Genomic DNA, 25560 nt, shown 5'->3' with positions numbered 1-25560 from the left:
TTTCAGTTGCTTCTAGCAAACTGACGTATTGGTGTGAGAAGGAAATCACATGAACTGTATGTGAAGAAGAAACCACATCTATTTTCTAGCAACGTATTGTGCAAGCTGGTGATGAGGTCGTTATAGTGTGGTGTATGTAGTATTGGAATCATTAGTGCAGTAGAATCTTCTTTTAGAATAATGACGTGCATAGATTTTATTGGATCGGTGTGGTGTATATTTTATTGGAATCACTAGTTCAGTATAAACATCCTCGATAGTAATAATGCGCACAAATTTTACTGAAGACCGTCTGCATTTCATTTATAAAAATCACATTTACAGGTTGTGATTATTTATTCCAGTAAACTAATGCAATTAAACATTGTGCACGAGTGACGTAGAACCAGCTGAATAAACATTCTGCAGGATATATACATATACTTTAACGGCCTCCTTCCTTTTCAAAGTTAAACTTTATTGTATACATAACATGCAAATCTCACTAAATATTTTTAACCAACGTTCAACTCAAAGGACTGTATTACACGTAGCCCCAGAACGCGCTTAGTTTGACATACTCTATCAAAAACTCCAGCACATATTTGACTCAATGCCACTTCAAACAACCACAGTTATTCAGAATATACACAAGCTTAGTAACGCTTAAAAGCAACGCTTAGTAACGCTTGATTTAAGATGTTGTATACATCAGATACTAATTTTTATCCATATTTTCATATCACGTTTTACATTATCGGACTACCGAAACGAATGTAGAAAGGAAAAAAGGTATATGTATGAAATGCTCTTACAAATGTTTCAGTCTATAACTTTCATCTGGTTTCCCTTTTATGACTTTTTGTTCCCTATATTCTTATTTCTTTTCCTAGAAGCACTGGAAGCCATATGTAATAAATAATGTAAAATAATAAAAGTTACATATGCTAAACAATCATCATTCTCAAACACGAATTTTTAATCAATCTTTTGTCGTTAATAAAGGTCTAAATAAGCACTAAATTATGTGACTGTTTAAATCCCCTACATCCGCTTTATGCACATCAGCATAGTTTGAGATACTTATCTTGAAAAATATAAAAAGAATGAATACATAAATATAAATTCTAAAATAAAATAATCACCTTAAAATGTCTTACCTTTGAAAATATGCTGATTAGGGTATGTAACAGAGGCTGCTATGTAGGGATTGGCATCAAACAGATGAGTAATAAGGTCGTTAAAGAAATTGTAAAGCTAGAAATAGACACAAGAGAATTTGAAATATACAAAGGCAAAACTCATTTGCTAATAAAAATGCTCATTATGTTTAGCAACAAGGTTTATTTTATATAAATGCATTTTCATTTATTTGTATTTTAAAATGATAAACATGATGAAACTTTCACTCCAATAATATTTATTAACTAACTGAAATCCGACTTTTTTTGGTGGGGGTATGGGGTTAAAAGTTATTTAGAATAAAGAGTAGAAACTGCATTTGAGTAACTAGAAATCAATTTATGATTCATTAACAATTCATTTGCATAAGACAGCAAATAAATTAATTTATAAGTTTTTGGGAATCAGCTGACACCGTTAAAGATTTTGCAATTTAAACTGCAAGACTAATATACTAAGTTGCAATAAAATTAAGATTAAAACTAAATTGCAGGAAATCAATCTTATAAAGTCTTTAGCTGGACGTATATAAGATAAGCGCGTTTATGAATTTTAAGAAAGCTCGCAATATAAGACAGATAATTTATAAAACAAGACGTCCTGAAATATGTGGGAACAGAAATTTTTTCCTGTTTTGCATTTTAAAGCTAAGATACATTTCAGAAAAGAAATGTTAAAGAGAATTAAATTACAAAAATGCTGCAATGAAACTTACTTTCGTCTGATCTTGTTCTCCAGCATATTCTAACGATTGGAAGATAGTCCAAGAACACCGTCTTCTGACTTCTTGTCTAGCTAAGTATCTTCTATACCATTTCTGAATCAAAATAGCTGCATTGAAGGCTGGAAAGTGTTAAAACGTAAGGCTGTGTTTTCCATGGTATAAAATCTAACTTTTGTGTGAAATAAAACTACAAAATATTTTTTATACATAAATACTACATTAACAAAATTAAAATAAGGCTTTGTTTAATAAGGTTAAAGGCGTCAGAGAATAGCAGCAGAACATAGTACCCTAAAATGCAGTTCTTGGAATTTTTCGGAATAAGAAACCTAATGTGGTTGAAATACTTTAGATTACATAGAAAATATTAAAAACAGTGGGATATTTAATATTACTTTTAATGTAAAGTTTAATGCGTATGAAAAGAACTAAATTACTTGTGTGCTTTAAAGATATTGTAGATTCAAAGTTCAATCAAATAAAGGAAGATGAGAAAATAAGAGCAATGTTATTTCTGATGAAGAACCGTTTTGTTATTTCTACCAGATATGCAATTAGAAAGAAAAAAATTAATTTATGGAGAAAAACAAATTAGACGTTTGCTTAAGAAGCCAACAACGACACTTTACTTACATATTTAGATATTTTTGTCTTGTTCAATTTTATGCTCCTACAAAAACAAAATTTAAAGTTTCCAGGATCAACCATGAAAACGAAAACCGAAAAATGAAATACATGTTCTTTTTCAAATTTAAGAAAAACATTCATTTAACATTTTAATTCAGGGCTAATTAAGTTCAAATAATGCATATTATTTGGAGACTAAAGATATCATTTGTCGCCTCTGTTGGTATTTTTACCAATTATTGGAGTGCTTTCTTATCATAACATCTTCCTCCAAAATGGATTGGACAAAGAAATAGACATACCTACTTACTAAGAACAAAATGCTTTATGGGCCCACCAGCGGCCGAGCGGTAAAGACGCTGAACACTGGTAGTTCGGTCTGAGGTTCGAATCCCGCGAACGGGCTGGCTGCATGGGCATTTTCGTGGTTTTCCCCACGTGTAACGTGTATACGAGCCAGTTTCCCTTAGAAAGTTCTCCACGAAAGGCATCCCTCCCCTTAGGCAGATAGCCCTCGTGTGCTTTGCCATAACTGAATAATCCAAATCCAAAATGCTTTATTTGTTATAAAAGTTTTTACTACTATTCAGTTGCAAAACCTTTGTTTTTTAAGGACTTCATTAGTTTTCTTTGGCGCGAAGCTAACTAACTGTGCATCTGGCCCAACTCTACAAATTTCTTTCAAATTTGATGGGGGAGGGGAATGATGGTCTTTTCTTTTAGTTCAAGCCATATGATCGCAGTAGTTGGATTTATGCCCGGTGACTGAGATGATAGATCAATCCTGTTTCGTTTGAATTAGCTTTTAGTGAGCTTAGCTGAATGCATCAAACTATTACCTTATTGATAGCATCATTTCAGTGGCATCTTCTCTTCTACTCATAGTAGTACTCTTCTTTTAAAAATTGGTCACAGTACAGGTCACGCCAAACCATGAGAATTACCTAACGACATAAGACTACCACATTCACCCTTAACAGTTTTCGTTTATATTTTGGACTATACACCTGGCCTTGATGTCGGTAAACGATCTGCTTCTCGCCTATTCCAAACAAATTAATTTTTGTTTCATCGTTTCAGAGTATATTTTTCCACTGTTCTTTGATTTTTCAAGGTCGTTTACTGTATGGTATAATTTGGCAAAATGCACACTTTTCGATATGCGTTTTCCTTGAAAACGAAACAAAATAACCTTACGGAATTTTTTTCATTTACCAATGAACGTCGAACTTTTCGGTCATTAATATTAAGTCTATTTTGAAGTTCTTAGAAGGGCAAAAATATTTTTTCGCATGCTTTTCGGTAAAAAAAAAGCATTCTTTTATGTCTTGAAGATATTTGAGAAAGCCTGTCCTTATCTTCAGGCATATTTTTGGCATACATTTCTGTAAAATCTTTGTAGAAAGCATCCAGCTGATTTAGCAGTTTTTCTAATTTGTAATCGTTAAAATAGTTTGTAACGTAGCCCAATTTAAATGTTTTTCCCTTCCCATTTTTTTTCGATATAACTCACGTGAGAAAAGCAATCGTTTAATGTGAAATTTCAGAGGTCAAATGAAAGAATGATACATGTTATAAATCATTTATTTATTTACTTGTTTAAGTGGCGAATGGCATTTCTTGTAAAAGCAGGGTGTTAATGATTTGGATCAGATGACCGAAAACTATGATTTAAAGAAGCTGAGTTTTTATAAAACCTCGTTGATTAAAATCAGGTATTCTCCTGTTTCCTTTAATTAATGAAAAGTTTATTGAAATCAAAGATTAAGAAATTTCGTGATGCTTTTAAAGTGGTTTTAATTACTCAGTACAAAACAATGAAAGCATTTTAAAGAAGATGAATATTTAAAATACTTTAAACAAGCCATTTTAGTGCAATCCGAGAAATCGTGTCATTTCCCTTCCGTCTGTCTTCAAGTGTACATCTGATGATAACTGCACTTATCAGAACACCAGGTCAAGTATCTAAGTAAATATGGTTTCAGAAGCACCAGCTTCTCAAACATCTAAATTAGATCATTAAAAGGGTGCATTTTAAGCTACAAAGGCATCATTTCATAATTCAAAAGATCCTCATTTCATAAAATAATTGTAGCTGCTGTGCCCTTAATATAGGCCTCAAAAGAAAAGTGATCTAAGTGGTAAATTATAAATGAAATACACTGTTGGCTATTAAAATTGCAACACCATGAAGGAAAGAAAATACAAAAAACATATTTAATATACATAAACAGTATGGCATGAAGACGAATTGATTAAATTTGTAAGCAGTTTGGGGGTTTATAGGGGTGCCAAATTAGTAGAAACAGCGGCCTTCTCTGGCAGTTAAAATGGCCCTTACCCGGTTAGGCATGGAATCGAACTGGACTTGGATGACAGAAACGGACAACTCATTCCATGCTGCTTTAAGTCTATGCCACACTTCATCAACCGTATTAGTTGGAGAGGGATGGAGCAACCAATTACTAGATTTTTTCAATGGGTGAAAGACGTGCAGATAAGATTGTGACCGTGCAGATCAGGCCAGCAATCGAATATCCTGTATATCGAGGAAGGTCAGAACCAGACGTGCACCATGTGGTCTTGCATCATCTTGCTGGAAAATGGCGTTTGGCAGGCCTCGAAGATAGGGCACAACCACTAGACGTAAGATGTCAGAAATGTACCGATTTGCGTTCACATTACCGTCGATCCGATCTAGATATTTGCGCGTCGTGTACCCAGTGGCTGCTCAAACAATCACACGAGATCCAGGACCCTTATGCAAGCAGGTGACATCGAATGCAAGCAGGTGACACGTTGTCTACTCGAAGCTTCCAGACACATATACGGTCATCAGAATACGGCACGCAGAACCGAGACTCGTCTGAAACGACGGCATTGGGCCACTCCTGTATCCAGCTTTGTCATTCGGAGCATTAGAGTTGTCGTTTCTCTCTTTGTTGCATTGCCAAAGGAAGCTGAAACAATGGTCGCTCTGCTAATAGTCAACGCTGCTGCAAACATCGAAGCACCGTACAAGCGGATACTGGGCCTTCTGCAAACATGCGTATTTCCTGACTAATGGTCCGTGATGTGGTTGTACGGTTTTTCAGAGCTGACTTCACAATAAGTCTATCCTCTTCTGAGTTATTCATGGAAGGGCGTTGAGATTATGCATGTTCAGTGTGACCCTCAGCAACCCACTGATTCCATGTTCACATGACAGTGGTCGGATGTCTACCAGTGCGCTTGGCGATATCACGGAACGATAATCCACACTCTAGATCGGCAAAGATCTTGCCTCTATCGAATTCCGAGACTTTCTGGTAAGCATTTCTTATTATTATTCGATTCATATCATGATATTCTGAACAAACTCTGTCTTTACAAAGCGCTTTCAGAATGAGAAATCCACTACACAATTTTTCTTTTATGCACTGCTTCAGATGTAGCTTCTCTTTTCTGCGTCGTCTAAATGCACTGAAATACTAATCATTTGAGTATGTATCCCAACCTCTTCTTCCTTTCATGTGATTTTGACCTTCCTCAGATCATTCGTTCCTGGTGCTGCAATTTTAATGGGCAGCAGCGTGTATGAAGAACAAACTGAGGAATATCGTGCTGTTTTAATTAATCAAAAAATATGTATGATGCTAGACATTTAGTTTAATACCCACAATCAGCTAATAATTTACATATATTTGCATAATTGATGGAACTTTACATTTAGTGGAAACTATTGATACATCACTAACATTATGTACAAGTGAAGATTTACTTATTCTTGCTGTTCATGCCATTAAAAAGCTGTAAACAAATATAAATGCGAAATTTGTAGTTTTAACCGATAAAGCAGAAGATATGGGGAAAATGATAAAAGAATTAGAAAGCGGTTTGCAGCTTATATCTTATGGATGTTCAGCACATATACTCAGCTTAATTGGCCAAAGATGTAAATGTGTTAAATGTTGCTGAGCATTTTATTCACGGCGTACCGTATGAAACTTAATATGCGATTTCCTTGATATCTCTATAAAATCCCTGGTCAATTTTTATGAAAACTGCAGAAGTAAATTGAGATGCAACAGACAAAATATTAAGTCAAATGTTCTTAATATATGGCAGTCAACCGAAATGTAGAAGTCTTTTATTTCCCTTGAAGACAGTTTTCAGTCGCTTTGGATAAAATTCAAAAGTGTAATTGGAGAATCTGTTAAAGTTTCGAAAGATCCTGGAAACAGCACAAAGGTCTTCACAAAGTATGGATAAAATTATTTAAAACATAATACGAACAAGTATGGTTATCGGGAAAACTTTTAGCATACGTGTTTTCAACAAAATCTGAAGCCGTATTAGCAAGTTAAAAGAAAAACAGACAATCAACTGCTTTATTTAACATTACATTGAAACTTATAATTTGTGCTCCACCTTTCCTCGGAAACCTCTTTAATGAGTTAGTTGAGTCAGAGTCCAAATCAATAGATGCATAGAGGGAACAGGACTGAATATCGCTGAAATGTAAAACACAGTAAGAGCTTCATTATGAAGGGCTGAGAGAATGTTTTTTGCTTTTATAGTTATGCACAATTAATTGAGAAATTAGTTAGGAATTGAAAAATGCAGCTAAACCCACTTTCGGTTTTGTGCGTGTGCAAATCATTGAATGCAAATGGCAGCCATAAAGATATAACGCGATAAAAAGTTATGTAGACTGCAGATTAAGTGCCATTTCCATGGTCATGCTTATTTGGAATATACAAAAGAAATCCCATTTTCTAATACTATTGCCTAAAAGCTACCAAGATATTTTATTGTCTTTTATGCTACTAATTAATAAGACTATGAGCAGATTTTGTTATCTGTAATAATTAATTATCGTATTAATTTACGTGTGACATACGTATTACGGGTCCTACTATCATCTAATTAAAGGTTTAATTGCTTAGAAAACCCTCAGCGCGTAGTAACCTTCAATTAGTTAATGCAGACAAAAAGAGTTTAAAAAATCGACTTAAAAAACTGATTTAAATAAAAAAAATCAGACTAAAAAAATAGCCCTGATTTGTTTACACCCTATGTATGTAACTATGTAAAGTATTTCTACTTTTTTATTCAATGCATTTTGGGAATATATCAGAGATTATGATTTTAAAAAACTCTAATATTCGGTAATGATAAATAAAAAAATCATTAAATTGTATCACAAGCCCCTAAACAATACGCATAAGCCATAAAGTAAAAAACAGTTAAAATAATTTATTTTAAAACTTGCAAAATTTAATAAAACATATTTCTATACTTTGGACATAGCTGTGTGAACAATGATTCCAATAATTCATATTTGAAACTGGATATCTAAAAATGAGTCCCGAATTAGATTAATAAACGATAAAATAATTTAAGAGATAAAGTTAATGAAAACAAGAATTTTATTGTATATCTAATAAAAGTAAAAAATGAGAATGATAATCAAATTGTTATTTTAATTAAGAATGCAAGAATATCACGTATTATTTGAGGGAAAAATTTATCATATTCGTCAGTGTGCCAACAGCAGGTATTAAATACTTTGCACCGTGATTAAGGGCAGATTCAGATACATAAATAATAAACGTATGAAAAAGGGAGTATAAAAAATATTTTCAATATGCATGGTCTAAAGGTTAAACTTGAGAGGAAAATTAACCAGGAAATATTTATAATACATTGTAGAATTAAAATTTTATTACTCCTTGTATTAAGGTACAGTACATAAATATATTAGTAAAGTACAATACATTAATAAAGGAACACTTGTTCAAACAGGAGGAAAAGGAAGGAAGAGAAAAGGATTCCCGATTAGTAATGAATTGAAGCATGTTATCTAGAGAACTTTTTAAGTGATAAGATATATACTCTTTCTTATGGCTAAAGAGATAAAAAAAATGCCACAAGATATTCAAACTCTCAAAAAGAAGAAATTATTCTATTTAACAAGAAGTATTTTCTTGGTTTCTGAATGATCGCACAGCTGTTGTATGTTTATTTTCTCGTGAAAATAAAACGCAATGAGTAAAACTCTTTGAGATTTTACTTCAATAATAATTAAGATTATATAACACATTTAGATTTTTTACACTAAATATCAGAGCTATAGATTATCAAACATACCACTTTCACGTTGAAGCATAATTTGTTTTTACATGATGCGATTCATTTTAAATCCTCTTAATTAATTGTCTTTATTTCTCCAATATGAAATCTTTCTATATTATTGACTAAGCCTTTAAGAGTCAGACTTTTATCTTTTTTAATCCAGTGGCCAGATATTATACATTCATCGGAAATAGCTGAAAGCATTTGTTGTTTAGCTGTCTTTTTATCGAGAAGACATACAGTCACACTGAAAATCTTAACAAATATTGTCTGAGTTTCTTGATAACTCTTGTCATTTTTTATAGTGAAACCTTTTAGTGATTTTAAGGAAAAACATTTAAAAGAAGGCGAAATCGATTTGGACAAGAGTTTAGCAAGTTCTAAGGTTATTTAGGCTGATAGTTTCAAGTCTTATGTTATTAGTAAGTGCACTTACGCGACTTTTTAAATTGTAAAAATAAACTTTAGGCATATCTCTAAAAAAATATAACTTTCATTATATTTCTGACACTACTGGTAATTTATATGATCTTTCATAATATTTCTTACCTAATGTTAATTTATATGATCCGCACTCAGCTGAAATATTTTATCACAGATTTGCAAACGATGGAAATGTAATTTGTAGCTGCTTAACAGGTAAATGTTACGAAATATATCTGAAACGGTCAAGTTGGCTTATTATACTGAAAAAGATTATAGAAATGCAGAAATTAAATGCAGAATAACGGAAGGCTTTTTAGCAGTACGATATACACCAGCCAGCAAAATCAACCAAACCTGAATGTATCTGAAAACATGCTGGCTGATGCGATATGGGAGAATGGTAATACCAAGGTCAATAGACACACAACATTAGGCTCTTCCCAGTGCTGTCGGCTCTTACTTGCAGAAATGGGAAAAAGAAGCCACAAAGGGAGTAGGTGATTATCAGTAGACTAGGAGTCAATGACATCACGCAAGAGCAAACCTTATAGTATTCCTAAATTTCGAACAGCCGATTAATGGCTGAGCGGTAAAAGTCGCTGAACATTTGCAGTTCGGTCCAGGGTTCAAATCCCGGCGAATGGGCTGGCTGCATGAGTGTTTCGTGGTTTTTCTCATCCAGTTTTACTTAGAAATATCTCCTCGAAGGCATCCCTCCACATAGGCAGATAGCTTTCGAGTGCTTTGCCATAATCAGATAAACCAACCAAACCGAACCTAAATTTCTAAAGGTTCTAAATATTACTGACAGTAATATCCATCTTATAATATGAAGCTTAGTGAAAATAAGAGATTTTCCTGGCATCGAATAGCTGTCAGAATGCTCACGTATTGGCTACAGGCGGCAGCACGTGATGCATTTCAATTCTTAACGCAATGCACTCCTGAAGACAACTTTAGTTTGTAATGAAGCGTTGTGGTACTATTAAGATTTACGATCCAATCATATGTCAATATGGGATGCTTTCGAGGAGATCATGTTAATGTTCGAGGAATGGTCAGACAATCTTTCAATCATTTGCTCATTGCTCCCAGGAACCCCCCTCCCCCAAAAAATAGACAGTAGATATCACATTTTCTCTTAAGCAAACGTATTTCGTGTTATAAACTTCCACACTTACCCTATTCAGCCATTTTACCGTCTAAACCGCAAAACAAGCAATATGCTTCCTAACCAACATACACCACAAGGCCTTACGAACTTACTGCAATCATGCAACCGTTTACGTCATAATACTGTTTCCATAACATTCAACAACTTAAGCTACCGTAAATGAAACAACGACTTGGCCATAAATGAATCAACTTCGCGATAATACAATGGGTACCCTTCTCTCTACTCTAACCGAATAAAGCTTTGATGGAGAAACTTACTTCAGTTATTACACTACCAACAGATAATTCGAAACTTTCTGTTCAGTTCGGAAAATATAATGAACATAAGGAAGAGTTTGATACATTTTTAGAAAGATTTGAAAGTTAGTTAGATATACACAATATTTCGCGGAAAGAGCGTGGGAAAGTTCTCGTTTCCAGTTTGTCCAGAAAAATGTACAGTTTGTTAAAAACCATGCTGGCTATTGATAATTCTTCCGATAAAGATTATGATGAGCTGAAAATAACATTGAGAAATCATTTAAATCCTAAGCCACTTATAATTCCTAGCAGGCATGTATATTTAAATCGACAGCAGCACGAGTGGGAAACAATTAGTATTACTAGGCAGAGTTAAGGTCATTTGCCATACCATGTCCTTACGATCAGAGCATGCGAAATACGATGCTGAGGGATGTGTTTGTGAGTGGTCTATCTTAAATAGAATTTTTTAGCAGGATAATACTAGTTTAGGTGGCACTTTAAAAATAGCTGTGTAAAAAGCAATAAAAGGTGCAAACGAAATAATTGAGAAACCAGTAGAAATTAAGCAGTTTAGTGCCAAGAATAAAGGAATTCAGTAGCTCGAAAACAAAAGTTTGAAAGACAAAACCTCTCAGCTAAGAATGCTAGACGCGAAATGTGTACGCTTTGTAGGGGGACTGACCATGATAGAAATTCTTGTAAATTTAGGACAAGTATCTGGAGATTTTGTAAGAAAATCGGGCACATTGAAAGAGCATGCTTTAATGCTAAAGCCGCTGAAAGAAAGAAAGCCAAACAAAAGCAACTAGATGTAGAAAATGAAAACACATTTCCTGTAAACAGTATGAATTTCAATGAGGTGAAAAATAGGAAACCGCCTCATAATGGTCCAAATGAACATACAAGGAAAACCGGTAGTTATGGAACTGGACACTGGGAGTTCAGTATTGGTAAAGAGTTTTAAAAACTTTTTATTTTATTCCGGCAAATTTCGAAAAAGAAAATTCAGAATACAAGTCTGGTATTTAAAACGTATAAGGTGAAAACCTGATACATTTAGGATTTGCTACAGTTAATGTAGAATACAAAGGTCAAAATAAAAACCTAAATCTTTACATTGTTAGTAAAAATCTTGATACAATATTTTTCCTCGAATGGCTTTCAGAGCTAAATTTAGATTGGACCTCAATAAAGTCAATTTCTGTCTCTCAAAAATACGGTTTGAATAAAGTATTAGAGCAATATAAATTTTTGATTGAAAATTAGGGGAGATAAAAAATTACGAAGTTTAACTTGAATTAAATCCAACTGTTTCACCAAAGTTTTGTACAGCTAGGTGGTGGTGGTGTATTTAATTATGGCAAAGCACACTAGGGCTATCTGCCTAAGGGTAGGGATGCCTTCGTGGAGGACTTTCTAAGGGAACCTGGCTCGTATACACGTTACACATGGGCAAAACCACGAAAACACCCATGCAGCCAGCCCGTTCGCGGGATTCGAACCTCGGACCGACCCACCAGTGTTCAGCGACTTTACCGCTCGGCCGCTGGTGGGCCTTTGTACAGCTACGCAAGTAGCGTTTGCGTTAGAAGATCGGATAGATGAAGAAATTTATCGCTTGGAAAAGGAGGGCATAATCGAAAAGTTTAAAGCATCGGAATGGGCAACTCCGGTAGTACCAGTAAGTTAAGCCGGACGGCTCTATACCGACTGTATGCCGACTACTCGGTGACAGTAAACCCAAAAGTTGTTACGCATCCACACCCTTTGCTGATTTGCCGATTATTGAGAAAATATTTTCATGTTTGAGCGAGAGAAAGTATTTTTCAAAGATAGATTTTAAGCATGCTTATTTAAAAATGAAAGTACACCCTGAGACTCAAAGATTGCTAACAATAAACACAGAGAAAGGATTATATAAGTGTAAGAGATTAATGTTCGGCTTCAATGCAGCGCCGGCAGTCTGGCAACGTTATATTGACGGCCTATTCCAAGGAATGGAAAGTTGTAAAATCTGCATGGGTGATGCACATCTAAATACATTAAAAAATTTCTTCGAGAAATGTAAAACTCATGGGCTAAATTGGGAGAAAATAAATTTTTTCAGGATGAGATTAGGGATTTCAGTATTGATTTTTAGGTCGTAAAGTTGATGCTAATGGTTTACATAAAACTGATGAAAAAATATCAGCGATTGCAAAACCGCCAAGACCCAGAAATGTCCAGGAAATTCAAAGTTTTTTGGGATTAGTTAATTTTTATGGGAAATTTTGCCCAAATTTAGCGACGATTGCAAATCTCTTATACCAGTTAACTAAGAAAAATGGCAATTCAGAAGTCAAACAACAAAAATCAGCGTTATATTTTCAAAATTTTCACAGGACTAGTTTCGATGGTTTTTGAATGGTATTTGTTCAGCGTGTTATTGTGTCTTAATTAAGAAAAATGGGTTTGGACGAGGAATTGTCAAGAGGCTTTTTTAAACATTAAAAAGAATTGTGTTCACAAAACGTTTTAATGCATTATGATCCAAAATTACCCTTAACATTGTCAATCGATGCATCACTAATGGGATTAGGTGCGGTACTTCCTCACAAACTTCCTGATGGAACTGAAATGCCAATTGTGTATGCTTCTAGAACACTGAGAGAAACGGAGAAAAAGTAATCTCAAACTGCTAAGGATGCCTTGTTAATCATCCGGGGAACTAAACCTTTTTTCTGAACTGAAAAGGCAGGACATTTACGTTAATCACAGATCATAATACTCTTGCTGCAACTTTCGGCTCAAAGAAAGGCATGCAGTTTTGGCAACAATAAGACTCCTGCACCAGGCCTTAGCTTTACAGTCATTCCAATTCGGCATTATTTATCTCCAAACAAACGAGTATGGTAATGCTGACTTTCTAACACGATTACCAACAAACTCAGAGCAACTGTTCATTCAGAATGATGTAGCTATTTTTCAATTACAGCAGATTGAAACTCTTCCAGTCAATGCCAGAGATTTAGCCAAAGAAATTAAGATTGATGTAGAACTCAGTCCTCTGCAACGGATACTTCAAAGCGGCGGTGAATTGAAAGGAAGGGAGATGGAGTACAGTCTCCAAGATGGCTGTATAATGTATGAGCAGCGTGTTTGTATTCCAAAACGATTTCGTGAGAATGTTTTGAAAGAGTTGCACCAAGAACGCTTAGGGACTGTAAAGATGAAAGCAGTTGTTAGATCCTACATGTTTTGGAATGGTATAGATAAAGCTATCGAAAATACTTCCAAAACTGTACTGAATGTGCAAAACATGAAATAGATCCTCCTAAGGTAAACATTCATCATTGGGAGTACTCGAGCGCTCAAATGGAGCGTGTTCACATTGATTATGCAGGACATATTTTTGAGCATATGTTTTTGATAATCGTCGATGATCAATCAAAATGGGTAAATGAAATCAAGCTCGACTTTCAAAACAATGGAATGTCTCCGGGACCTATTTTGCATGGTTCGGTTTACCATTATTGTTAGTGAGTAATAACGGACCACAGTTCACTTCACATGAGTTTAAGATATTTCTACAGGTTAACGGAATCAAGCACAAAACCAGAGCACCATTTAGACCATCTAGTAACGGCAAGGCTGAACGGTATGTGGTTACAGTAAAACAATTCAGAAGAACCATGCAAAATTATTCGGGAACTTTGAGACAAAAACTCGGTACATTTTTCATGCAATATAAAAAAGCTCCGAATTTAAATACTTTACGGAGCCCTGCATTGCTAATGCTGAAGAGAGAAATTCGAAAAACAATAGACTTATGAAGACCAGATCTCAAAAGGAGGGTGGAAGACAGAGTTCGAAAAGATACCTACGAGGTTTTTTTTTTTTTTTTTTTTTTTATTATTTTTTCAGGCAGAGGATTTGGGATTGGTGACAAAGTGGCAGTAAGAAATTATCGCCAAGGTGATAGACGATGGATATTTGAAACATTCCAATCCAAGGATGGACAGCTTCGTTACACTATAAATGTAGACCGTCAGCTGTGGCGGCAACATGTCGACCAGATGCGTGATGGAGAAACGATAATTGATAAGGGCTGTTTACGTCTACTTCCGGCTCTCGTGATTTCCAAAGAACCTGATAAGAGTAGATTTACAGAACCATACAAAGATAATAGCCACCAGATAGATGAGTCTGTGTCGTCTTCCAAGCCAAAGACTTTACCAGAAGTTCCATCTACCAGACTTGCTCCTAATACAACTAGCTTACCAAAGAGGCTTGCTGTTGATACAACTAGGTTACGAAAGAAACCAGCTGTGCCACAACCTCTGCGTCGGTCCAGTAGAATTCGACGTTCCTCAGATAGACTGCACTTGTGATAAAGGAGGAGAGATGTGGTGTATCGAGAACTTAATCGTAATCGAACTTGTAACTGACTTGCGCAAAGCAGCGCCAACCATCGACTAGCGCTTGTGGATGTGGACAAACTGTTAAGTTCTGGTCGTTGGAGTTGTACGTGGGTATTTGTAAGCTTTTATGTGCAGTGTGATATGTCTTGTATATAATATAGTGTCATGCGGATTAATACAGTTTTGTGTGTAATAAATACCCCCTAAAGACGTAACATAAAGGTTGCACAGAAAGCAAAGAAGGGACTTTCAAAAACAGAACTTTTATCACCCAAACATTTTCACAGGTGGCAGGAGACAGACCACTGGGTGAGCAGCTGTGTCGCCAAGACGACTTTCAGCTTTATTGCTCATTCAGTGGGACCATGTTTCTTTAAATTTTATAACTACGAAATTTGAATATATACATTAAATCATTATACATAAATACAGGGTGCGGCAGGGAAACTACCTTATTTTAAAAATGAATAACACAAATAGTGTAAACGATATCAATTTAATTTTGTTTCCAAGTTATAGAGAGACACTAAAACTTTTTTTTATTACGGTTTAAAATAATATTATTAAGGTGGCCTCCTCTCTGGTCAAGGCATTGAGCCCCATAAAAAGAAATCACACGGAGCTAAATCAGGCGAGCGCGCTGGCCGCTGACAATCGCCTCGTAAGGAGATAAAGCGTCCAGGGAAATGATCTCCAAAAAATCATGGTCCAATGATGCCTATTCTGGACAATGCATACCAAACAGTCATATGTTCTTGTATGGAGGGGTTGCTCATGAAATTCTCGGGATTTGTGCCATCCATTATCGCATATTTTGCTTAACGCATGCTACAACCGGAAAGATGAAAATGAGCCTCATCGCTAAAGAACACAAGACATCATAAGACACATCATGAGGCGTATTGTCAAGAACGGCTTTGCATGCACTTTTTCCTGAAAGAAAATCGCTGGGATTAAATTTTTGCACCACTGCCAATTTATATGGATGAAAATGCAGTACTTTGAAAAGTACGACTCCACGGAAAACGCGCGCTCCTCTCTTGTGCGCTGCATGATCGGTACTACCTACATGACCTACATGACGTAAGACTTTAGATACCGCTCTTTTCAATGAGTGCCACCCCACCCTTCTCGGAATAAATGTCGCTAGATGGCGCGCGTTTCAAATAAGGAAGTTTCCCTGCCGCACCCTGTATATACATTAAATAAAGTTATAAGAAATATTTTGATAAATATACATAAAAAGGAATTAATTCTAATAGGAAAGTTCTGTGATAGCTTATGAGATGAAATATCTTGATTGAGCATTCGAATATATAATGATCTATTGCCCCTATTGAGCCACAGATGCAGTTGTCAGTATGATGGAAGCCAAAACAATGAAGATATGAAGTAAAAGGTCCATGTGAGGTAAAGAAAATAAGTTAGTGCATTATTTGAAGTTATTAAATTCCTTGATGGTTTTGGTAAGAATAAGTATGTTCATCTGCCTGTATTGCCTCTTAACCAATTTGTATTCCTATGTGTTCTTAAATCTTTTTCCAGTCTTGATTTTAATAATGAAATAGGATTTGGAAGTGGGAAAAGATATTGGAATAGTAGTATTGTTTGCTGCCTCTCTTTCTAATGTATCTGCTATTTCGTTTCCAAGTGTTCCTTTGTAAGCTCTTGTCCAGTGGAGTTTTGGTATGTACTCTTAATGAAAATTAGCGAGTAGGAGTTGTATGTCTTGGACTAGAGATGATTTATTTTTTCCTGTTATTGCTTGTATGCTTGAGCACTGTCAGATATTATGATGCTGGCTATTGAAAGTTGCTTCGCATATACTATGGCTTCCCTTATTGCTAGTAATTCAGCTTGAAATATTGAATCATTTTTGATTTCCAGTTATGTATGAGTTTATTGTTATAAAATACACAGTAGGCGCTACCAACTCCTACTTCTGATTTTGATTTGAAAACTATTTATGTTGTAGAGTTCCTCACTTTGTAATTCTAAGTTAATGTTGGAAGTGAAGAATCTTAAGAACTGATAAGCGAATAATCGCTTAAGTTCGGGCGACAAGAAACAACAAGATAGAAGGGTAACTAACCCTTTATTATTCCAATGAGATTTAACAAAACTCCGCCTGGAAGTGTACAAACAAAGCCCTCACTTGGACTTGAACTTAAGAGACTAAGAATTAAACCAAAACTAAGATTAACTAAAGAAATATAGCCGAAGCTATCAAGCTTCAAATCGAGTTGGCCCCTTAACTTATTTGACTACGAAGCTTAGCAAGGGCCTGAGTACGGCCGAGCGTAATAACAGCTTTGAGAGAGAGGGTGTCCGGACATAATCCCGACAGCACAAGCCAAAATCCCGACAGGGTCGAAATCCCGACGGGGTCAAAATCCCGACGGGGTCAAAATACCGACACGGGCGAAATCCCAATAAGGCCTAATGACCCCTTAACACATTTCCACAGCTGCTTATGGAAGGACATCGTAATGCCAAAGGGTCGGCTGACCTCATTTCTTATCATTAGGCCTTTTATAATCTATGTGAATAGAAGAAAGAGGGAACTATTTCACAATAATCTATGTGAATAGGAGAAAGAGGGAATTATTTCACAATAATCTATGTGAATAGGAGAAAGAGGGAACTATTTCACAATGATGGAATGATACAGCTCTAGACTTTCTACATGCTATAGGGTTACGTTCGCCTCGAGATAGACAGTGCTCACTTGCCGGTTTATTTTTTGCTCATTAAATAGTTCCAAAATATGGCTGAAATTTGTGAAATTGTTCCGTCTCAAAAAGGAAGCAATAAAATTAATGCACGTGGTTATTTAATGGTGAAAGATAAGAATCGAGACGATTTATATTATTGGTGTTGTGAAAAAGAAAATACGATATGTGCAAAGGTCGAGTAACAACAATATTTCTGAATGGACAACATCATCTCCGTAAATTTATTCAGCATAACCATGCTCCACAAGCGAGTGCAGCTGCTATCGCAAAATGTATTAGCCAATTGAAAGAAGATGCTCGGCATACCGGAAGTGAACCGTGTCAGATAATTCAAAGCAACGTCGTAAAAACCTCTCAGAACATTCGCCCATACCTTCCATCAAAAGATGCTATTCGGAAAAAAATTAAACGGGTCAGGCAAAACGAAAGGCCACCAGAACCAAAAACATTGAATGAAATTGATATTCCAGCTACTTTAAGAAATACTTTAATTGGTGAATTATTTTTAGTGAGAGATTCTGCAGTTGGAGATGAGAGAATTCTAATGTTTACAACAGTTGCAAATGTTAAACATTTATCACAGGCACCTTATTGGATTATGGACGGCACATATAAAACTGTGCCCACAATATTTTACCAGCTATATATAATTCACGCACCTGTTGGATTTCAAACTTTTAGAATTCTTCCACTAGTATATGCTTTGATGACTAGCAAATCTGAAGAAAATTACAAAAGATTATTCCAAGATTTAACTGATTTCGCTGAAGAAAATAATATTGAACTGAGGCCATCTAGAATCATTAGTGATTAGAAAAGGCAGCTATAAATGCTTCAAAATCAGAGTTCCCTGACGTTATTAATAAGGCTTGTTTTTTCCATCTGTGTCAGTGTGGTTGGAGAAAAATCCAATCGAGTGGATTGGCTTCTCGCTACGGCACAGATGAAAGATTTAGTTTAATGCATCGTCATTTATTTGCGTTAGCGTTTATACCAGCTGACGAAATTTCAGCAGCATTTGACACTTTACTTCCTCACTTGCCACCCGATGCTCAAGAAGTCCTTCAGTGATTCGAAGAAAACTACGTTCGTGGAAGAATGCGGCGCCGTTTTCGTTCCTCCGATGTTCCCACCAGCACTCTGGAGCGTGTTTGATTCCCTGCAACTGGGAGCTCCGCGCACTTAAAATGCTGTCGAGGCTTGGCACAGAAGATTAATTGGACGGGCCCATGTTGGCGTTTATAACATCATAGAAGGATTTCAAAAAGAACAGGAGCATGTGGAATACTAAGTCGAATGCATTCTTCGCGGAGAACAACAACCAAAACGTAGGAAGGTAGATGATGACAGAGAAAGGAGAATTATGACTGTTGTGGACGATCGTGATAATCGACCTGTGACGGAATATCTTCGTGGTATCGCTCACAATGTGTCACTGTAAATATGTCGTTTGCATGTGTAAGTGATGTTTTCTTTTTCTTAATAAAAAGAATTTTATAAATCTTCATTTCAAATTTTAACGGTCATTTCAGTTTGTTAAAAATTATTTTAAGTAATGACATAATTTTTATGATTTTTTGATTTAAACTTTTAATTAGTAATATGTAATAGTTAGTTAAAAATTGTATTTTATTAAGCTAAATTGAGTGTTTGTATTTAGATGTTAACTTGTCGGGATTTTGGACAGTCGGGATTCTGGCTTGTCGGGATTTTGACCCTGTCGGGATTTCGACCGTGTCGGGACTTTGGGTTGTCGGGATTTTGGCCCTGTCGGGGTTTTGGACAGTCGGGATTCTGGCTTGTCGGGATTTCGGCTGTCGGGATTATGACCCAGACCCGAGAGAGAGAGAGTGGCCAAAAAGGCAGACGCGCGTAAATCAGAAACTCTGATTCTCTCTCCCTCTGTAAGTAACTTCGTGGTTTAAATACCGCTCCTCCTCATTAAGTATTCAGAGTGATTCCAAAACTACGTTCTGGTCGGAAGTAGTAAGTTGAAGTTAAGAATTTGACAGGAAAGGAACTTTAACTTAAAATTGAACTGTTAATAAAATTAACATAATTCTTACAATGTTTGAATTTGATATTATACTTTCTGAATGAAATTGATTTGGATGAAGTTTTATGTTTTGTTTAAGTTCCTCATAATCTTCTCGAAGGTAGGTATTGGAATTGTAGGTACTTTTCTCTCTCAGACGTGCGACTTGCGTTTCAATTGCTTCTTTTTGTAGGGTTAAAATTATTGGAGGAATGCCTGAGATAATCTGTAGAGCACTGGTGGGTGTTGTTCTATATGCTTTGGTATTTGTAAGTAGAAAAAGACGTTGAATTGAGGTTAACTGTGTATTATGCTCTGGTTTCTCTTCATTATTCGAGCTATTCTTCCGCCTTTGACAGTCGGTCCGAACACCCAGGCGGCTTACAGGGATTATTCGGGTATCGTTCGAAATCCACAACTGTGCAATACAATTTAGAATTTTTACTGTTCAAAATAATATTTATATACAGTTCTTAAAATATTTTTCCTACAGTAGAAATCTAAACAACTTATACCTAAGACATTGACTCAAATTTATTTCAATAAGTCATCGCTTTAATAAAATTCATATTCCTTGGATATGATAAATGAAAAACTTTTTGTAATAATAAATTATTAATATATATATATATATATATAGGTAAATTGTACTTTTATATATTTTCTATAGGGGTTTAGTTTTGTTAAATTTGTTATTTTATAAGGTATCTCTCCCGCTTTCCTAGCGCGCCTTCGTGGTGTAGTGGTTCTGCACGCTGGGGCGGTATTCCAGAGCTCCGTGGTTGGATTCCCGGCGAAGGCGTTTGCTAATTTTTCAATTCTCTTGCTTCCAAAAAAATCCTAATGTCTCTACAATTTAATAAACAGATACTTATAATTACGGGTACATGAGTATGAGAGTAGGACTATATTCATACTTATTCACAGAGATAGAATTTTTACTGTACAAAAGTTAATAATTAAGCTTTTCTTTTACATCGAGAACTACATATTGTATAAATACCTATTGTGATATAGTTTTATTTATATAAAGTCTGTGGAAGATTACATAGAACTAAAAATGATATACAGAATAAGATAATATATTATATGCTATGAGATAGCTCCTTAATTCCCGAACTGTGAGTTGAGAATCAGTATTTATTTAGTCTTGTAAGTTTTTGAATGTTTGATTTGTTACAAAATAATTTATTGTGTTTTGGGTATTATTAAGTTTATTATATTTTTACATTGATGTTTCATTTATATTCTGAAAAATACAGGTAACATTCAAAGTACAGCAAAGAGGCAGTCGACACAGTATTCGTATATTATTATTTCTTCACCGCATTATAGTCTATGCATAAAAATACATTAGATATTATTAGTTTATAGTATGCTCTTATATTGTATGTTTACAGTTACAATAACGTTTTAAAATAATGGTTGACTTTTAATAACTGATAATAATAAAAAGTTAGAATCCCTGTCTATACTAATAATATTCAAGTCACCTAACTGCATAAAAATTATGCAAGAAGGATGTATGGAAATATTTTTAAGGCTATTAGAAGATTTTTAATTTTAGAAGGGCAGATTTATAAGCAGAAAAGTTTCCATTAAAGAAACTAATTCTATATACACATATATACACAAGTTGTATTGCAATTCTTTATTATTTTTGGTAAATAGCAAGATATTAACCGAGATTTCCAATCCTCGTTACCCGAGTGTACGTGGTAGAGCCTAATTAAGTCAAGAAAAGTGCTATGGCATAATGGGATACCAGACGTCCCTTGCATTAACACTCCATTCCTCTCTTCTCCCGTAATGAAATTCACATTTTTTAAAATAAATTTTTCTTTGCTTTCATTTTACCAAGATTTTTTAATAATATTCTCAAAATGTGATTATTTTTATTGCATTTAAATTGTAGATTATTCATATAAATTAACATTAAATAAAAAATTTTCAGTAAAGTTTTGTGCTCTAACTGACATCTGTATCTATGCAATTAAATGTTTAAATCTTTTATTATCGAGCAGTGCAATTAAATCTCGATTTAATGAAGCCTTTTTAACATTGTAGGAGTAACTATAGATGCGAAACGTTATCGGATTTATTTAAAATTGTAGAGGAAATGAAAACGAATATAGTCTTAAATTCTTACAATAAATGAGATTTGATAAAGCTTGATAAAAGCTAGAACTCAGAAGCAGAAAGTTCAATGCGCTTATTCCTAAGTAATTCAAATTGTCGTGCTACATTAAAGAGCATTCATTGAACAATCAATGACAGCAAAGAAAAGAGCCTTTTATCTTGGCCATCAAAACTAGTTCATCTTCCGCTTCAGGAGAATTTTCTGGAAACATGCAACTTCCTGAAAGCGAAGAAAATAGATAGATCAAGCTAATGCATCCGAAAGAGAAGTATATCAAATGGTCCTAAATATAAAAGTAATTTAAACGATTGGGGTTAGATACCTTGATTCTATTTATACCTCGATTTGAGACTCTTCTTAGTCTTTCGGTAAATCTTGTACCTAAGATCTATATTTAATTATACGTAGTTATATAAGGTTCATATGAATAATTTTTATTAGTTTCTCACCCGCTGAAGGAATTTCTTCAAAAGGAATACAGCTTATGGCTCACTTTTATCTAACACAGTTTCCCAACAATAAATAAAAAGAAAATTTTTAGAACTATAATTCATGGAAACTATTATATTAACACTTTATCAGGTGTCTTTTAGAAAATGTTTCTTATTTAAGATTATTGAATGACATATGTATGGAATGGGTACTAATAACACTAATAGAAAAATATTTGCATGTAATACATCTAACAAAAAATTTTAAAATCTACTTTCTGTAGGTCTCTCAATTTACGGTTATAGCCGAAAATATAGCGGCAAAATCCTCGTGGACGAAAACCTTTGATTAACTATTAAAAGTTTCGCATGAATGTGCAATTTGAAATTTCTTCGATATCTTTTCCTGATGTCGGTATCTATGAAATTAAATTAACTGTTAGCCTGAAATGAACTGTAGCCTTTTATTGAAAATATCATTAATATATAAATAGGTACTTAAGAAGCTTTATTTATTAGAAATAAGTGATAATGCTAGACAGATGTAAGCAACGTTTCTGTGCCAGGATAGAAAAATAAGTTTTTAGGGTACCCTTTACTTATGCAAAGATATGATTTTCCTTAATATATGTTTCTTTCCGTTGTGTAACATAATAATTAACCTAGAATCTAGAGTTAAATTATAAACAGATCAATCAGTTAAATGTTCTGCTTATTATTTGTCTTTCTTAATATGGTTGTTCACAGCGGCACAATTCTGAAATATGATAAAACAACGGATTGTCCCTTTATATTCGGTCTTAAATTTGTATTTGGTGAAATTCACCTAAATAAGGAATATAAGTCTAAGTAAGAATTAAAGAAAAAAAAACATGTTTTATGGTAGTTTTCAACTCTTTGCTTTGTAAGTGAACGAAAAGTAAATATCATATATGAAAGGGCACAATAATACACAGTGATCTATATATTTGCGAGCATTCAGGAACTCATTAACATAATATTTTTAATGCGAACACTTACGCACTTTCCACTTTAAAAAGGCATTGCCAAATAATTTAAAATCTTGGTTCAGCCAAACTCTGGACAGCAAACCCTTCACATTGAAACTGCGTATTTTAATTAACTTTCTTTCATTAAATGGCGAAAACTTGAGAACGTGTTAAAAAAAACTCTCCTGAAATATTCGTTTTACTGATAAGATAACCTTTTTCTGTTATTGTCAAGTTTCTGGTTGATATTGGATTAGTGGCTTTAACTTGAGATATATTCTCTTTGTTGATACTGGATTAATGGCTTTACTTGACATATATTCTGTTTAATACCTTTTTGCTTCCCATCAACTTAAAAGCTAACATTTAACATTTATAAATATTTTGTGTTTTTCTCCTTCTTTTAATTAGTGTGAAGTGCTTAGTAATAATACTAGTAACAATCATATAATGGTTTGGTTTATGAGATTCCGGTAAAGCCTCGAGGTTATCTGACTAATGGGGTCATACCTCCGTGGAGGACTTCCTAAGAGAAACTGACTCATATACACGTTGCACACGGGAAAAACCACAAAAGCATCCATGCAGTCAGCCCATTCGTGGGATTCGAACCTCGGACTGAGCTCGGTTAAGCGATTTTACCGCTCGGCCACTGGTGGGCCCAAAATCACATAATGAATTTGATTCTAACGTTGTACTTCTGTAACTGTAACTCTTCCTAAGAGGCTCAGAAGGAGCAGTCATCTATTTTTGTCCTCTTGCAAAGTATCTGGGACTCAACTGCCTAATATTTGTTTCATGTTTTAGCATATTTTTGAAACAAAATAAGTTTTATAAAATTTTTGAATTTTTTATGCATTGTAAACAGAATAATCACAGTAAATTGTTTTGTTAGTATTGAAATTCCTTCACCATACAGTTAGCAGAATAATAATCTGACACCCAGACTTAAATTTTGTCGTAGAAAAGTATATTTGTAAATGCTAATTGAAATATCTGAGTTGGACAATTAAGGCATATTAGTGAACAAACTGACACTGTAACTATTATATTTTGCCGTTAAAAAATAATTATAATGCTAGTTCTATTAGTATTTGTATGACGTATTGATGTAAAGGGTTTCTAATAACAAATACTTTTCCTACAATGTTTAGTAGTATGTGGTATGTAGTAGCAGTTTAACAGTTTGTAGTCGTTTTTAACACTGTCTGTATCATTTATGATCTTTTAAACACTCGATGGGTTTCCAAAATTTTCTTATACGTAGTGAAAATACCGTCATAATAACGTCTTCGTATCTATTCTTATACTTACATATATTATTGTTTTTTGTAAGAACATTATTAACAATTTATAACACTCTGTCATTATAATGGCATTTCAAAAATTCAAAGGACTGTAAAGCTTGATTACATATTGTGAAAAGACCGACACAAACATATCTTCAAATCTACTTTATACTTATGTAAATTATTGAAACAATTATATTCGCAGCTCATAGCTGTTCTTTTACTTTTTGTTGGCGCTGTAAGAGTTTGTGATTCTGTTAAATTTTCTCATAATCAATAAATAGTCTTCACAATAACAGACAAATTTCTTTTGTGCAAAGTATATCTGTAATTACTTTCCCATGATGCATCGCTGTACGGTATTGAAATTACGACATACTCTGGTGCAACGGATATGTACATTTTGACAGAGCTATATAATTAATGTAACGGACAGCCTCGGGCTCGCAGTCTAATGGACTGTAACTCGGACATTTTTATAAAAGCATATAATGTATTATGCAAATAGTGAAATGTTATATAATTGTATCATTTATTTTTTTCAATAAATATTTGATGTTTGTTGGCCCATCCTTTGGATGTGTTCCGACAGATTGTAACTGACAAGCGGTACAACTATCTTTTTGCTAGTATTAAAAAAAAAAGAGGACAAGCCTAAAAAAATGTTGAGAAGAAACACTCTTCACCCATAAATCCCGTTCTAAATTTACCCTTAAATATACAAGTAGATGAAGAGCGTAGTACAGTTAACTATTTTGTTGACAGCCTTCCTATCTTTAAACATGTAGAACTAAAGTATGCAATATTCTTTTCAAGTTGCTTTGTTAAATTTTTCTGAATTTCTATCCCATTAGAGCAAACGGATAAAATTTTTGTCACATTTATCGCTGTTCTATAGTTAAATAATAAGAAACTGATAATTTAAATTCTGGTAAAAACTTACTTTAAGGAGAAAAATTGCTATATTGCTACTATCAAACAACTATGCAGCAATCCAGTTTAAAAAAAATACAGACGCTTCTTAATACTGAAAATTTTTAATTTACATTGGCCTTTTCTCTCATTAT

General features: G+C 34.3%; 1 protein-coding gene across 3 annotated transcripts in view; it reads right to left on the bottom strand.

Annotated features, from left to right (window-relative positions):
• rdgC (retinal degeneration C) overlaps window positions 1–25560 on the bottom strand; it is a 288353-nt gene that overhangs the window by 206979 nt on the left and 55814 nt on the right. For all 3 annotated transcript variants that reach the window (XM_085807574.1, XM_085807576.1, XM_085807575.1), the window contains 2 exons: window positions 1877–2004; window positions 1140–1236 (listed from right to left, as the gene is read on the bottom strand). In XM_085807574.1, the coding sequence (XP_085663700.1) occupies window positions 1140–1236; window positions 1877–2004 (225 nt within the window). The remainder of the gene's footprint in view (window positions 1–1139; window positions 1237–1876; window positions 2005–25560) is intronic.

The sequence above is a fragment of the Stegodyphus dumicola genome, chromosome X1, assembly GCF_044657685.1.
Source record: "Stegodyphus dumicola isolate Sdum_Otavi_A_Nest chromosome X1, ASM4465768v1".
Taxonomy (NCBI): Eukaryota; Metazoa; Arthropoda; class Arachnida; order Araneae; family Eresidae; genus Stegodyphus; species Stegodyphus dumicola.
Note: the sequence above shows the minus strand (reverse complement) of the source record. Positions and strands in the feature narration are given on the sequence as shown.